Source organism: Doryrhamphus excisus, chromosome 19 (genome assembly GCF_030265055.1).
Source record: "Doryrhamphus excisus isolate RoL2022-K1 chromosome 19, RoL_Dexc_1.0, whole genome shotgun sequence".
In the NCBI taxonomy this organism is placed as follows: Eukaryota; Metazoa; Chordata; class Actinopteri; order Syngnathiformes; family Syngnathidae; genus Doryrhamphus; species Doryrhamphus excisus.
This window is the reverse complement of record NC_080484.1, coordinates 54,365-71,237: the sequence shown is the minus strand read 5'-3', so window position 1 is coordinate 71,237 and position 16,873 is coordinate 54,365. Positions and strand designations below refer to the sequence as shown.

The following is a 16,873-nucleotide window of genomic DNA, read 5'->3' as shown; positions in this document are numbered from 1 at the left end:
AGTGCATGATTGGTCGTTTCGTCCAGCTTCAGCTGATTGGGCGAATGTTGATGCGGCCAGAAAAACAGTGTATACAATATGCATATTTTACAATAAACATGTGTTTATAATGTCAGAGCTCGCATACGAAGCTGAAATATTCACAATAAACGTTATTTAAACGTAGCATCCCTGATTGGAATTTGTACCTATTCCGACGTTGCCTGAACTTTACTCATTTGTATCGATATACTGTACTACTGTAGTATTGACATAATATCAAGTTAGCACTTGGGCTTACGTTTTAAAGTTAACTGTAAAGTCACGTGTACAAAAAAAACACCTGACGAAGCTGCGCTCAAACCAACTTATGCTAACTTATGCTAATTTATTTAGATACTATTGTTGCTGTTGTCGACCAAACCACATTATCGTTTAACTGTCCTGTGTTGGTGCTGCCCGTTCGCCACCCGGTCCACCAGGGGGCGCCCCAAATCCGGACAAAAAAGGACACAGCTAAAGACTAAAGATATTTTCAAGAAGTAAAGGCCAATACTTTACAGCACATCACAGTTTATTTTGCGTATTGTTTTGTACAAAGAGTAGAAAGAATGTTTGTGTGGCAGAAGGAGTCGGACGTGATGACGTTGGTCAGACAGATGTTCATACTCTCTCTCTCTCTCTCTCTCTCTCTCTCTCTCACACACACACACACACACACACACACACACACACACACACGCACCCAGTTACATGTGAAGAGTCTTCCAAACGTTCCCCTGGAAACCAAAACTTTGCGGGTAGGAGACAAAAAATCTTCAAGCACATATTAGCGTTATACAAAGATAGGAAGTGAGGGTACGGTAAGACGATAAGAAAGCGGCAAAACAAAGAAACCAGCATTTCAGCCATCAAAGTGGGGTCTAGTTTAGTCAGCAGTTGTGGTGTGTCGGTCATGAACGAACGGGTCAAAAGAACTAGTTCTTTTTTGTGGATGGAATGAATCGTCGCGCCTCGCTCTGTGGGTGGGGTTAGCTGACTGAAAGACCGAGATCGAGAGATTGACCGACACTGTCTGTGACCGCGTTCATTTCGTTCACAAAGAAAGAACTAGTTCTTTTGACCAGTTCGTTCATGACTGACACACCACTTGTCGTCACGTGTTGTTGCACTGTTGAGTCGGAGCGAACGTGAACATGAGTGAACGGACTGACTCGACACGACTGATCGGGTGTATGCACGGGGGGTGGGAGGGGGGATCACAGGCTAACGACCAATTGACCGAAATGAACGGATCTTTTTACTGAATTAACTGTAATGATCCGGTTCACTGAAATGAACGGTTTTGCCCAACGGTTTTGCCCACCACTCGTCAGCAGTCGACCACACACGCGCGCGCGCGCACGCACACACACACACACACACACACACACACACACACACACACACACACACACACACACACACACGTCCAAAGAGCTCAACAAAAGCACAAAATATGACTTTTCATTGGAACTAGTTTTGTACACATCACAGCCTGTAGAGTCGTCCATCATCATCATCATCCCCCTTTTAGCATCTTCATCATGGTCACCCTCCCCGTCAACATGCTACCCCCCACCCCACCCCCCTCGCAAAAAAAGACGCCACCGCGACCTTCAATGTTTTACCACGGTTCTCATCTTCGTATGACACGACTAGAAGATGTCTACATTTTTTTCTTTCTTCCTCTCGTATTTTTCGCTTGAACGTCGTCCGCGTTCAAAGTCCCGCCTTTACAAGATAGCGCAGAAGAACTTCTTCTCCCTGAACGGGTTCTCCGAGGCCGGCACGGGTGAGAGCAGCGGGTCCTCTTTGGCGTGAGCTTCGCAGTAGGACATCAAGTCGGCGGCCGCTTTCGACACCTGCGCACACACACGCACACGCACACGCACACGCACACGCACACACACACACACACACACACACACACACACACACAATTATATACAGTATCTTGTGTGTTCATTCATGCTTACACAATACAACCTTGGTTAGCGTTATTTACTAGTTCTAGAAGGTCCGACTCTAACAGAAACATACTCTAACCTTTTCTAGCAAGGGCCATATTCTGAAAAATGAATGGATGCAATAATAATGCCACTTTGATATTTTGCAAAATGCAAGGAAGTTCGACATACCGTATTTTCCGGACTATAAGTCGCACTTTTTTTCATAGGTTGGTTGTTCCTGCAACTTATACTCCATAAACACTGGACACCTTTTGTGTTCATGTTTATTTTTTGTGTAGCTGAATAAGCATTGTGTTAGCATATCTTACACCTATTCAGCCTGTTCTCTATTCTTTTATTATTGTTACAACTTGCCTTCCAAGATGGCGTAATGTCTGTTTTGGTCAAGTAGTTTGGAAAATAAATTACCCGCAAAAAATGCCACTTATACTCCAGTGCGACTTATGTATGTTTTTTTATACCTAATGATGCATTTTTGGCCTTGTGTGACTTATACTCCGGAGCGACTTATAGTCCATAATATACGGTAAATAAACCCGCAAAAAATGTGACTTATACTCCGCAAAAAATGCGACTTATACTTCAGTGCGACTTGTTTAGTAAATAAACCCGCAAATAATGCAACCTATACTCCAGTGGGACTTATGTATGTTTTTTTTCTAGCTAATGATGCATTTTTGGCCTTGTGCGACTTATAGTCGGGAGCGACTTATAGTCCAGAAAATACGGTATTTCAAAAAAAAAAAAATGCATCTCCAGCTTTGTGACATGGCTGAAATGCTCCTAAATTGAGCAAGATTTTCCTCATCATATTTGATTTATTCCTATGAACTGTCAGATAGAGCTTCTCAGTCATGTTACTATGAACACACAAAAGGACACGACAGTGATGTCATTCCTTTTCCACCTGTGAGAGCTCTTAGATCTTCCGGACAGTCCGTGCCGACTCGACACTCACCTTTATCCTGTCGATGTTGGCCTCCATCTTGAGCTGCTCCACCAGTTTCCTGGCTTGTGCGATGCTGGCCGTGTTATTGCTCGCCATAGGCGCCCTCTGTCGGATCTGCACGGGAAAGCGGGGACGGGGGATGTCATCGTGGGGTCAGACGTTCACGTAATCATGCAGACGTGCTCTATGATGGCACGGTTTTATTTACGGTCCCCGGTTGCTAGGCAGATCTTCAACTTGAGTGTCCACATTGTGACTGACTGACTGTTGTTTTGCTGTTTTCCTCCTCGCTGTAAGATCAATCCCTGACCCTGTTCTCGCGAGACATCTTTTCTCGACACGAGAAGTATCGTCACGCTTTCATCTCGCGAGACCGCAAGCTCTCTCTCGTGTCTTGTGACGCCCTAAGTGTACAATAATCCCTCATTTAATCTGCTAAGTAGGATTCCGTATTCACAAATCGAATGTTTTGGTACCAGTTTAAGGCGCTTTTTAACACCATTAGAGCTCTAGACATGAAATAACACCCCTATAGTCACCCTTATACTCCTATTACCCAATTTAGTACATAATATTAAGAGCAAATAAGACTTAAGTAAGACGTTTGTTTGTGTGTGTTACTGTAAATGTGCTCCCAAGTTTGACAGGAAGTGACATCGGGGTTTCAGTGTTGTGTTTTACCACGGCGTGGGTTAGTGGCTCGTGTTAGGGATCGTTGCGCCTGTTGTGAGATGATTCAACGCTGAAATAAAAGCACTTGATGTTCCCGCCATTGATTTTGGTGCTTGTGTATCAGACACCGGACAGCCGCTCAGCTTTGTGATAAAGATGAAAAACAGGACGCCCCAGTCCAAATGGGGGCATGAGTATGAGTGAGCAGTAAAAAGTAAAGTCTTTTGTATCCGGGTTATTGTTTCAAGACTCGGGGGAAACATCTAAACGGGCCAGCGGATCACCACCGCGGCGCTCGGCACGATTTCTGGGGTGTCGACACACCCGGCTGGCTTAGCTGAGACATGTCTGATGAGAGCAGAGTTACTCACAGCGGACATAGACTTTGCTGCGCTATGCAATGTAAACATCACATGTATTCTACATCAATGACGTTCAAGTACTGCAGTACTGTGGCTGTAACCATGTTGACAAGCAAATGTAGAAGGTTGTAAACAGGCTTTTTTGTCTTGTGTCTTATTTTATCTTATTGTAGTGTCTACTATTTTGGGTAATATGACTGTACAGATGAGTTATAGGGGTATTATTTTACATATGGAGGGCTCTAACCATGTCAAATATCACATTTAGAAGGTTGTAAGCAGGTTTTCTAGGTCTCAAGTGTCTTATTTAGTCTTATTATCTCCACAATATTGGGTAATATGAGTGTAAAGGTGACTATAGGGGTGTTATTTTATGTCTAAAGGGTTCTAATCATGTTTAGAAAGCATATTTAGAAGGTTGTAAACAGGCTTTTTGTCTTATGTCTTATTTTATCTTATTATAGTGTCTACTATAATACATTTTATTTGTATAGCGTAAATAAGTAAACAGAGTAGAAGATACATTAAAATACAACATTCATTCGTTAATACACAGTTAAAACATGAGAAAAAGCGGGGCGGGGCACAGCATATTGGGTATATATTAACTATATTAGGGTTAGGGTTATATATGTATATATATATATATATATATATATATATATATATATGTATATATATATATATGTGTGTGTGTGTGTGTATATATGTGTATATATATACACATATATATATGTGTGTGTGTGTGTGTGTATATATATATATATATATACACACACACACACATATATATATATACATACATATACATACATATATACATATACATATACACATATATATATATATATATTAACTATATTGGGTATATTGGGTAATATAAGTAATATGTCAAATATCACATTTAGAAGGTCGTAAGCAGGTTTTCTATGTCTTAAGTGTCTTATTTCCTCTTATTATCTCCACAATATTGGGTAACATGAGTATAAAGGTGATTATAGGGGTGTTATTTTATGTGTAAAGGGTTCTAATCATGTTTAAAAAGCATATTCAGAAAGTTGTGAGCAGGTTTTCTATGCTTATAACAAATAACATATGAATGAATAAATGATCCACAGATTCTCTACATTGCCTGTGTTTGCGGCTAGCTAGTAGCGGTGCAGCCATGTCTGATATTTGTCTTACCTGGTCTGCTCACGCCGGCCGCCGCGCTCCACCTCGGGGTCTGCAGCTAGAGTCAGCGCTTTGAGTCAAGAACTTTGAGGCTGTGAGGGAAAGACAAACATGACCGTGACCACCATGATGCCACTCACGCTTCTTCTGGAAGACAAGTTGTTCTGCACAACAAGTGTCGTTCGGTGGTGTCCAAGGCTCATCTCAGTTCACTGTTTCACATCCATTTATTTGTGGCGGTAAAACTTTCTTACCAATTACTCTGACTATACTTAGCAATTAGCCACACCCTTTTCTGGTCTTGTTGGGACACCTCTGGAGACTCCTCCTTTTCCAAGGACGGGTGGACCACCTTCTCTTCCTTTTCTGCTGAAGCAGCAAATAAATACCAGACAATTCCACTTCTTCTTCTAGACGGTTCCCCCAAATATGGTCTGTTTTTATGTATTCCACCCACGGCCCGCCTCCAGGCACGCCCACTCTGCTGTGGTTGGTCACACATCCAAGGGCATAGAAACTTGATAAGCGGTATAGGAATTGATAACAAAGGGTGATGTATCTTTTTAAAACGTGGGCTTTAACATCCAGACGTATGTGTTGGATCCCCGATCCCATCCGGAAGTCGAGACTGGACATTCCCAAGTTTCTCAAGAAAAGAGGTTACTTCAAGACATCTCTGAATGCTAAGTAGGTTTTTTTGTCTTTTGTAGGACTACCAGTATGTAAAATAAACCTCTGGTAGAGCCACTAATTGTGGTGGGAAAAGGCTATTAGCAACCCTGCTTCCTCTATGCTATCATGCTACACAGATAAACGCTTTTGTTCCATGACTTCCACCAAATAAAGACAGTTAGGACACCGATGAAGTCCTACTTACTGCTGGCCCTTCTGACTCTTCCACACCACCAAGTAACGTTGGAAAGGCGTAGGGCTAAAGCAAGTTTGTGGGCTAGTCCAGCTACATAGTGGCCCATGTTCACTAAACAGTCCAGTGGGAAATGCCCTTCACTGATGAAAATCTGGTAGGGAATCAAGAACTCCAACCGCTTGTGGCTGATGGTGGCGTCTTTAGGAATTGGAAACAAATGTGGCTTTCCATTTTCCAGCATCGATAGCAAGTAAACAGAGAAGCAGCAGAGAGTTTACAAACAAGGGAGTCCGTCCCTCTGTGACATCACAAAGGAACGGTTTTACCACACCTTTTCAAACCGAGCGTTTTGAGCCATCCCAAACTTCTTCCAGAGCTCACTTCCAAATGTGCAAACCTCATGATGTGAAACGTTGGCATGGTTTAACACCAGAATACAACATTCTAACTACATTTATAGGTCAGAAAAGTCGGAAATGCATCATAGGTCCCCTTTAACGGACCGATTCATCGGCATGAGCTGGGGGTAAAGGAAGGTTAAATCCTGGCAGTGCACACAACACCGAGAGCTTCCACAGTATGATGAGAATGTACGGTATACCCTTTCATTTGAACCCCGCATCAAACAGTTAACCCGTCCATCACGTCCATTCTCTGCCTCTGAATCCCTGATCCATGCATTCATCCCAACCCCAATGGACTACTGCAACAGTGTTCTCTACGGTACACCTTCCAAAACCCTCATAACTACAATATATTCACAACTCTGCCCTCCTCCTCACCCCCACCCGCTCCCATCAACACATTACCCCTGTCCTCCAAAACTTCCACTGGCTTCCCGTCCCCCAACGCATTCACTTCACAATTCTTCTCATCACCTACAAAGCCCTCCACGATCTGACCCCCCCCATATCTCACAGACCTGCTCCATCCACACAATCCCTCCTCAGACTCCAACCTCCTGGCACTCCCCTGTAAGACCAAGCTCCGAACCTGGGGAGACAGAGCCTTCTCCATCGCTGCCCCCACCCTCTGGAACTCTTTGCCCCATTCACTCCGTGCTTGCCCTGACCTTCTCAGTTTAAAAAAAACAACTAAAAACCCACCTCTTTAAATCTGGTTTTAATGTCTATGGATTTTCATGTATCTTTTACTCTGTTTACTTACTTTATTCAACTCCATTCTTCTCTAACGTGTCTTTGAGTATTTTGAAAAGCGCTATAAAATAAAATGTATTATTATTATTTTTATTATTATAAGTGACATTCATGTCTTTAGTTCTGAAGCAAGCGTGACTTGGATCTGGACCAAAGACTACATGCTTCCTGACGTGATGCTAATATGCTAATATTCCCTCAGCGTTGACACAGCAAATATGTGAACGACGACACACCAACACTGTAGACAAACGCTGTGGGCCAACTTGTGACTGTTTGCGCTGGAGGGCATCCGAGTGGCTCCATGAGAAAAGTGTGCTAGGGATATATACACCAGGTAGAATGGGGCACGCTCAATGTAAGACATTATACTTCAATGTAAGACTGTACTGTGCTGTTCCTAATATTATGGTACCCTTAACACCTCTTTGAAAGATTCATGTACGAATAAATTCATTCATTCATTTTCTACCACTTTTTCCTCACGAGGGTCGCGGGGGGTGCTGGAGCCTATCCCAGCTGTCTTTGGGCGAGAGGCGGGGTACACCCGGACTGGTCGCCAGCCGTACGAATAAATCAATCAATCAAATACATGCAACTTTTTTTGTTTACTTTTGTTAAAATGACACGATCCATTGAATTTTGACCTACTTTATCTAAGGGTTGTACAGTATTCCCTCCTTTATCACTGTTAATTGGTTCCAAGCCTCCCGTGATAAGTGAATTTCCTCCATGTAGGATTCCTTATTCATAACTAGAATATCATTGTAGTTAGAGCATGGAACACCTGTTTATGGGGGGGGGGGGGGGTAACCAACACATCAGTTTGAAGTGGATTAGAAGCTCCAAATGTCGTTTTTGGTTATTTTTCAATGAATGGGCCAGCCTTAATATGTAGTACTATACGCTGGTCACATGGTGCCAGTACTGCTACTGTAATGTTGGGCGAGACACACAAGCACCACGCCTGATTGCGGCTTTGACCGATCCCTAATAAAAAAAAAATGTGGGTTGCGGAAATATTGCTGCGGAAAGCCACGTCGAGCTAGAACCTCAACTCTGAACCCCCGACATCCCTTCCTGTCCGTCCCTGGTGCGTCAACGCACACGTGTGATGATGTTACCACTGACTTGTGAAGTGTGATTGAGCGCCACGGGAGACTTCCTGCTGAGGAAAATATAATTGCAAACCCGTGGAGACAATCTGTTACTCTGATATCTACTCTGACCCCCCCCACCCCCCACCCCCGCCGCCTTTCCACTTCCTTTCTGTGCAAACCTAATTACTCTGTCTATTTTTGTGCGTCACGCAAAGACAAATGAAGACGACCAAGCGGGGAGCGTCCCTTGTCCTCCGCGATGCCCAGGGTGCAAAATCACAGCGTGGTAATTAAAAACGCATGTCTGGCTCAGCCATCTGGACCCTGGGGGGGCGGTGATTAAACAGCCAGGGTCTACAGAGAGCTTTTGATGGGGGAAACATACACTCCTGTATGGGTCCTTTTGCCCAGATCCTGATAACTTTTTTCACAAACTATTTGTTCTTCTTTTTCTTCATAATGATCAATTTATTCCCATAATATTTGCACTTTATTGCTATAATATTCTACATTTTTCCGCAACCTAATTTGCCAAAAATTAAAAATTACAACTTTTATTTTTTTTAAAAGGTCCTTTTTCCTCAATATTTCAACTTGAGGCTACTAAAATGACATTATATTTCATCATAACAGCACAAACTTATTCTCCTAAAACTTTTCTTTATTTTCATAAAAATGTTTCCCATTTCTGTGGTTGCATTTTTTCAAAAGTCATTTCCCAACAATTTCAACTTTCTTCTCTGAAAATGATGACTTTTTCCCCATATTTTGACTTGTATAATTATAATAGTATAACAATATTATATGGCGGGCGAGTGGTTAGCGCGCAGACCTCACAGCTAGGTGACCAGGGTTCAATTCCACCCTCGGCCATCTCTGTGTGGAGTTTTCATGTTCTCCCTGTGCACCACCTCCACCATCAGTCACAAGTGGTTGGAGTTCCTGATTGCCTACCAGATTTTCATCATGAAGGGCATTTCCCACTGGACTTTAGTGAACATGGGCCACTGTGCAGCTGGACTAGCCCACAAACTTGCTCAAACGATGCCAACGTTTCACATCATGAGGTTTGCACATTTGGAAATGAGCCCTGGAAGAAAGTTGAAAGTTCGGGATGGCTCAAATGCTCGGTTTCAGAAAGCGTGGTAAAACTGACCCTTTGTGATGTCACAGAGGGGCGGACTTCCTTATATGGGCTTGTCTGTAAGTCAGATAAGCACTCCACCCTCCCCCAAGCTCTGCTCCTCTGTTTACTTGCGAGGAAAGTCACATTTGTTTCCAATTCATAGACGGCACCATCAGAAGAGTCAGAAGGTTTATCAGTGTTTATTTTGTCGAAGTCATGGAGTAAAAGCGCTTGCTTACAGGGAGCGGGATTGCTAATAGCCGTTTCCCACCACAATTAGTGGCCATATTTGGTTACCCATGCTATAAAAAAACAAACGCTAAAATGCTAAAGCTACTTACGCTTGGCTAAGATGCTAGGTGACATTTGGAAACAGGCTTCAGTACAATGACACTGAGGTGAAGTGGATGATGTGCAAAGCCACCCTGACAGCGTGAGAATAAGGTTGGTCAGCAATAACTCTTCCAGTACGGGGCGCACCGAGGGGTAATACAACACCAGCCCAGCGACTATGACATGCAACACTCTTTCATGCACTGCCCTTCAAGAGCAGCAAGGGCACCCCCCCCCCAACCCCCTGCTCAAGTGAAGAGATGGCACCCTTGTTTGTCACCACTTGGCCTCAGTTGCCATCACGCTCTGCTTCGTCCGACTTGATTGTCCAACTTAGCGGGTCGCTTCCTCCCTCCAAGCTTAGATTAACACAGGGGTGCCCAAAATGCGACACATATATTAAAGCTTAGCACTATCGCGCTAGCATTGCGGGCATGTTAACATTAGCATAGTAGTATTTTCAGCCATTTTCAAAGGTAGACACGTATATGAAGACTTAGTACTATCATGCTAGGTGTTTGTATGCTAACAATGGCATGTTACCATTGCTAGCATGATAACATTAGCATCGTAGTATTTTCATGTTCATAAGTAGACACATACAGGATGTAAACACCACTATTATGCTAGGTGTTAGCATACCAACGTTAGCATTGCTAACAGGCTACCATTAGCATAGTAGTATTTTTAGCAATTTTCATAGGTAGACACTTACTATATGAAGACTTAGTACTTAGGGTAAAAACCTGCTTCTTCATGGCAGGCATTCTCTTTCTTCGTAAGGATTACAGTTTTCCCACAACAAATTCCGGGTGGTGTTTACTTGCGTTCTAACCTGCTGCCTTCACAGCCAGACCACCGAAACCACCCGTGATCATTCCATTAGCCCGGACATCTGTGACACCCCCAGCATTCTCTGCCCGTCCTGTCTTCTTCTCCGCTGTAGCCTCCATTTGTGTGTGTTGGGGGGGTCCTCGAGGCCCCGGAAGGGGGGGGGGGGTGGGGGGGGGGGTGGGAGGAGGCAGCGACCCAGGAAATGATGCATCTCCTGGGAGTCACGGAGGCAGCGGGGAGGAGGCTTATTTCTCCAGAGAGCGCAAATGTGCTCTCTTATGTTTATCAGATGAAAACCAGCAGTCTCGCCACGTCTCCTCTTTGGTGGGATTAAAGGCCTTTTTTTTGCTTCTGTTTTTCCAACAATGGCGAGAGCACAGCTTTTTTAGTGTCAAAAAGCTTGAAAGGGCAAATTAGCCTCAGACCCCTAAGGGTTAAAACCTTGAAATTGTTCCGTGTTACATAAGAGCTGTGGTAAGTGGGGTAGAAACAATGTACTACAGCTACACAGCGTTTGGGGGGTGGGGGGGCAACTGTGTTTTTGCTCATCCGGCGTGGAAAACCAGCACCGCGCACAAAATCCTCACAAATGTGTTTTCCCCTCTGTCTGTGATGACGCCGGGGTCGGCCGTCAAGGTGGAACTTCTTGCGGAGGTTAAAAGTCCTCATTCAGCAAACCGGAGCGTTTCTGCATTCTCCTGGAGCGAAGACGAATAAACATGCCTTTCCCTGGAACCAATCAGCAGGCCAACAATAACAGTTCCAGACTCCTCGGCTGTGAACCATATTGCAAACATCCGGCCTTGTTTGGATTCTGCTGCTCTGCTCAGACCGAGTCCTCTAAATTGATGATGGGCTTCAGGGACAACATGAGCTGAGGGGACTCCAACACGAGTCACTGAAAATGTCTCAAAGACAAACCAATTGGTTCATTTGATAAAGGCTGGGATGCTGAAATAGATGGGATCATTTCCTTAGGTCTCAAAGGTGTTGAAGCAGGTCTGGTGGTCTTGGGAATCAACATACTGATTTTTTCCTGAAAAGACTATAAAACAATCGCAGATCTTGGGACTTCAATGAATGAGGAAACATTCATTGAAACATTGGACCTTGTCCTAAAATCCTTAGAAAGACTGGCTGACTCAAGGTATAATCAAGGATAGGACCTGAATTTAAGACAATCCTAATCCTAGACCTTGGAAACCCGGCTGCTCAAAACCCAAGACTCATACAAGCATCCAACATTTCACACTGAGATGTGGTCGGTTGGTTGGTACTTATCATAAAATTCTTAGAAAAACTGTCTGACTCAAGGTATACTCAAGGATAGGACCGGAATTTAAGACAATCCTAGACCTTGGATACCCGGCTGCTCAAAACCCAAGACTCATAGAGGCATCCGACATTTCAATCTGTATGGAAAACTGAGACGTGGTTGGTACTTATCATAAAATCCTTAGAAAGACTGTCTGACTCAACATATACTCGAGGTTAGGACCTAAACTTAAGTCTAACGACCTCTGACATGGACAACTGAATTTAAGGCAATCCAGAACCGAGGCACCCTGGCTCCTTTGAGTCTCCAAGACTTGGACCTAACCTTTAGTCCCAACTACAAAATCAACTTTACCTAGACTTACTTTGACAAGAATTAAGCCTCTAAAAGGTTTTGGCAACAAAAGTCTCAAGACTTAGACTGCACTGACACCTGAGAGCAGGACCTGAATCCCACCTATGGCCCTAACAAAAAATCCGAAAATTCGGATTTGACAGCCATGCTGTCTGACACAGACTTTACCTGGACTTTCTGCCAAAAAACTTAAGACTTTTCCAGACTGAGGGACTTTGAGATTCATCGAAAAATCTGACAATTTTTTGTAGTTGGACGGAACTTCAGAAAGGTCAGTTTCTGAATATGTTTTGGCAGACTCAAGACTCAGTCGGACCTGAATCGGTCCGAATGTCAGAACAACAGAACTCAAAAGCGGTAAAACAGTCAGTCCTCTCAAGACTCACCTGAGGTTCTAAGCAACAAAATGCCTTCAGCCTAGCAAGACGGTTGAAGAAGCTTTCAGAAGACCAAAAACCAACACTGTCACGAGCAAACAAAGTCGAGAAGGTTGAAGCCTTGAGCTCATCCTCCCTGAGTCTAACCAGCCTAAGGCCGTTTCCACCTGCTGTAAACCAGTTTTTTCCGTTTGAACTCAGATCGCACACCAGGTCAGCCAGAGGGGGCTGCCGATGCTTGAAACTGTTGACGGCAGAAAATGACTCGCCCTCTCTCGCCCTGTTTGGTGACACCTGTAACGCTCGCGTAACGCTCGCCCGATTAGAAGAAGCGACTGGCCGATGCCGGGAAACAGGCCAGGATTGGGAAAACAGACGCACACAAAGACTACGATGCTTTTAGTGTATGGATGTTAATGCCTTGGGGGGTGGGGGGGGAGTACATTGTGTCTGTTACATACAATATTCCAGCTTCATCCCCCCCTCCCTCCTTCCCTCTACTACCCCTCCGCCCCCTCTTCCGACCACGACATAAAGCTGCTTGAGATGGCGGAAAAGGTCCAGGTTTATTTGTTGACTTATTGCAGCGTCATTCCCAAAACAAATCTTCAATCAAATCCTGAATGGAGCTAAAGGCACAAAAGGAGGGAAATCCAGTAGGTTCGGCACAAAGAAGAGGGGATTCCGGATCATCAATCAGTCAAGCATGGCTAGGAAACACGCTCCTGCTCGGGAACGGGAACACACCCATGTAGATGCAAAAATAAATAAATACAATAGAAGCCTACCTTTCCTGATGTTTAGTCGGAGTCTTTTTCCCAACAAAGATGAATCCGGAACTCCCGCTTTCAGGATGGACACACAAGCGAGTCCGGCTACCATCCACACCGTCCTCTCCCTCCTTCCCTGCTCCGGTTGAGATCCTCCCTGCTTCCCTTCCTCGCCGCCGCTCCCAGTCTCCACCCTCCAGTCAAACGCCGTGGCTGCGAGAAGATACCCTCCTCCTCCTCCTCCTACTTCCCCCTCCCTCACTCCCACACTCTTTCTGTGTCTCGGTGGTCCACAGCAAAGGAGCCCAGGGTCTCGCTGACATCTGTGGGTAAAAACAATTACCATTACATCCACGTGTTTCTGCTAACAATATTAATGTTACTACAACATTAACACCTGTAAGATCATGTAGCATGCTAATGACAAGCTCCACCCCCCGACCCAGAGCTCATGAGACTAGGAACGTCGATCCAACGCTAACGTTATTCGACTAAAATTTCCACTTCTTTCATATGTTTACTTATTTGATTAGGACATTTTCAATGAATATTTTGACTTTATTTTCATAAAATGACAGCTGTTATTTCCATTTCTGGTGGGGTTTTTTTCAATTATTTGAACTTTCCTTTTGTAAATATTCTTCTGGTAATTATGACATCATTCCCGTAATATTATTATTATACTATTAAATGATGATATTAAATTGTGTCTTTTTATCGTTAGAATAGTACGTTTTTCTCTTAATATTTGGACTATATTTCTGCTCATTTTCCCACTTTTGCTATTTCTTTTTTGTTGACGTTTTTGAAATAGTTGAACTTTCTTCTTATAATATTCTGACTTTACTCCCATAATATTCTAACTTTTTTCCCAACCTAATTTTCCAACAATTTCAGCCAAATTTTATTACAACTTGAAAAAAATAATTCTTCAGGGTGTCACGAGATTTAAAAAGTGACAAGATTGGACGGCAGTCGTGCCCGACTATACGCCATTTCAGTTTGGCGAGCATCAAACTACTTTTTCTTTGCCTTTTTGTTTACTTTTTGTCTTCCTTGGGGTGATGATGCAACTCAGGAAGTTACGATGTGGTGTTACATCATTTTTTTGTTGCTAAAATGAGTGGTTAACTCCCTCTAACACTGAAGTGATCTTAACTACAGCTTTACTCGGGCCACAGTTTGACCCTGGAACAGATGAAGTGAATTGACATGGTTTTCTTTTGGGCAAAAATCTTTGCAAACAGTTGCTGCCGTGGCAGCTCCAGCGCAAAGTGCTCATGAAAGGAGCCTTTTTGTCACGTGACAGGAGGAAGGGTGTGTCGCTTCGCTGCCATAGAGAAGAATCCACCAATGACGGCGACGCATACGCACACATAATACAACAAATACGACACACGCATACAACAACATCGCAGCTGTACAGGAAATCAGCCATCCTCTGTGCAAGGGCTGTCGCCATGGCAACAGAGGGAGGGAAATCCATTCTCTTCTTTCTCCGTCACTGACCCAGCACCCCCTCCCCCGTCCTACTCGAATTAGGTGTTGCTAGCCATCTTTTTTTTTAATGTTCACTATCGGCGCATCAATTGATTGGAGAGTATTGGGTGGCAGCGTGACCTCTCACAAGCTCCCATGAGGCATTGGGATGGAGGGCCTGGATGCCTGGGGTGGGGGGGGCTTGGGGGAGTCCAGATGGTCACAAATAAGAAATGAAATCCAGCCCCCCACCACCACCATAACCACATGAACACACAATGTAAACAATGCTTCAGGCATCCTTCCTCCTTCTCCTCCTCCTCCTCCATGATGAGGATGTTGCTATGCAAAAACCTTTCCTCCATTTTTGAAACCCTCTTCATGTCCCTTCGCCTCCATCCAAACACCAACGCTTTGCTTTTTGATTACACCAGCTTATCTTCTACATTCATTATCAAAAACAGTCTAATAAACTAAAGCATCTGCAACATGATCCCACCGCAAGATGATAATAAAACATAAATAATCAGATTACACATACATCACTAATCTCTGGGTTTATCTGTGCCAGCCGGCATCACCATGACAGGAGGGAGCAGGGAAAGGCTCCCTTACTGCCCTCTCTGGTCAGTCAGGGTATGACAGTCTCGTGACGTCACAAGGACGCGTCAAAAAACAGAACGCTTGTGCATTTCTTCATTCATTCATTCATTCATTCATTTTCTACCGCTTATCCTCACGAGGGTTTTCTTATTAAATTTCATTTCGAAAAATGTTTTGGCATTTTTATTTGATTTTATTATTTGTATTACTAAAGAAATAAAACGAACAAGCTTTATCCTGTTACGTCTTGACACAACCATACCCTTACTTACGGAAACCTATTAATAGAGCTAAATCCGCTTTTATGAAATGCATTGATTTGGAAATAATAATATCGGGCATATTTTGGGCTAGTTTCAAAATAAAGTCAGCTTGGACTTACCCGTCCAAGATGGCGGATTCGTGCGGAATCATTTCACCTCGTTTTGAAATTGCGAGAAAAGCCATTACGTCATCCAGCATAATGACGTGTGATGTTTCTGAAGTATTCTCGAAGTTCGTAAACGGCATCAAGTGTTTAGTGGCCAGTTTGAACATTTTTAACGTCGTAACTTTTTGGTGTTTTTGTTACGTCTGTGTACAACAGGAAGCGGTGAGGGAAATGTGTTTAGGAAAAAGCGCAAGGCTTAGGCGACATTGCCCCCTACTGGCCCAGATGACTCGTGGAGAAAAAAAACAGTAGCAGAAGTGGGCGTCGCCCACATGACAACACAACAGGGCCACACGGTGACCAATCACAGGACGCAACTTTGCCCCTTTCATATTTTCTCAAGCGACACATTAACTATGGCAAGAAGTTAAATATATTTTAAAAATATATTATATAAAATATATATAATATAAAAAATATATGTTATTTTTCAACAATTTAAATTTTCATGTTCTAAATTTTGTTCTCGTAACTATTACTTTATTTTCAGAATATTTTCTTTTCTTTCATAAAACTGCGACGTTTTTCCTGTTGGATTAGAACTTTCCTTCTTGTAATATTTTGACTTTATTCCCATCAGATTAAATTTTCCCTAGCTTTGCAAAAAATACAACTTGTTTAATATTTAATATTTTTAAAACGTCTTAGTAAAAATATATCAAAAACAAACAAGTTGTATTTTTTGCAAAGTTAGGTTGGGGGGGGAATTTTATCTTATGGGAATAAAGTCAAAATATTACAAGAAAGGAAGTTCTTATCCTGTCACGGTCCGGCTTGTGAGTTGTAAAGTTCGACCCCAGGATGCAGAGATTAGGACCCAAATGCAGGTAAATGTATTTATTTTCGCTATGGCGCAGTAGCAAGGCAAAACTCAACATAAGGCAATGAACTGACAACTGAACGAGCACACACCTGAACTAAATCGGGAGTGTGGAAATTGAAAACAGGTGCGGGAGGAAATGGAAGGAACGGAAAGCAGAACACAGCAACAGAGGAAGTGACAAAAACTAAGGAAGATG

The 16,873-nt window shown here is 43.3% G+C and overlaps 1 protein-coding gene across 3 annotated transcripts; it reads right to left on the bottom strand.

Moving 5' to 3' along the window:
* Positions 1–358: 358 nt before the first annotated feature.
* LOC131107494 (guanine nucleotide-binding protein G(I)/G(S)/G(O) subunit gamma-2) lies at positions 359–15,996 on the bottom strand. 3 transcript variants are annotated; one of them, XM_058057591.1, is made up of 5 exons: positions 15,807–15,980; positions 13,361–13,665; positions 5,160–5,239; positions 2,950–3,054; positions 360–1,883 (listed from the first exon to the last, which is right to left on the bottom strand). In XM_058057591.1, the coding sequence occupies exons 4-5, from the start codon at positions 3,034–3,036 to the stop codon at positions 1,755–1,757; spliced, it is 216 nt and encodes a 71-aa protein (XP_057913574.1). In that variant the 5' UTR covers positions 3,037–3,054; positions 5,160–5,239; positions 13,361–13,665; positions 15,807–15,980; the 3' UTR covers positions 360–1,754. The 3 variants fall into 3 exon arrangements, with proteins under 3 accessions (XP_057913575.1, XP_057913574.1, XP_057913573.1); XM_058057592.1 differs by lacking the exons at positions 13,361–13,665; positions 15,807–15,980 and adding an exon at positions 10,567–10,695 and having other exon boundaries at positions 359–1,883; XM_058057590.1 differs by lacking the exons at positions 360–1,883; positions 2,950–3,054 and having other exon boundaries at positions 5,159–5,239; positions 15,807–15,996.
* Positions 15,997–16,873: the final 877 nt, after the last annotated feature.

Excerpts from the sequence above, each read along its gene's own strand:
- LOC131107494 (XM_058057590.1), bottom strand. The coding sequence starts at position 15,961 with ATGTTCAAACTGGCCACTAAACACTTGATGCCGTTTACGAACTTCGAG. Across the intron at positions 13,666-15,806 it reads GAATCCGCCATCTTGGACGG|ATGTCAGCGAGACCCTGGGC; the intron begins GTAAGTCCAAGC and ends TTTTACCCACAG. Across the intron at positions 5,240-13,360 it reads CCGACTAAACATCAGGAAAG|CCTCAAAGTTCTTGACTCAA; the intron begins GTAGGCTTCTAT and ends TTTCCCTCACAG.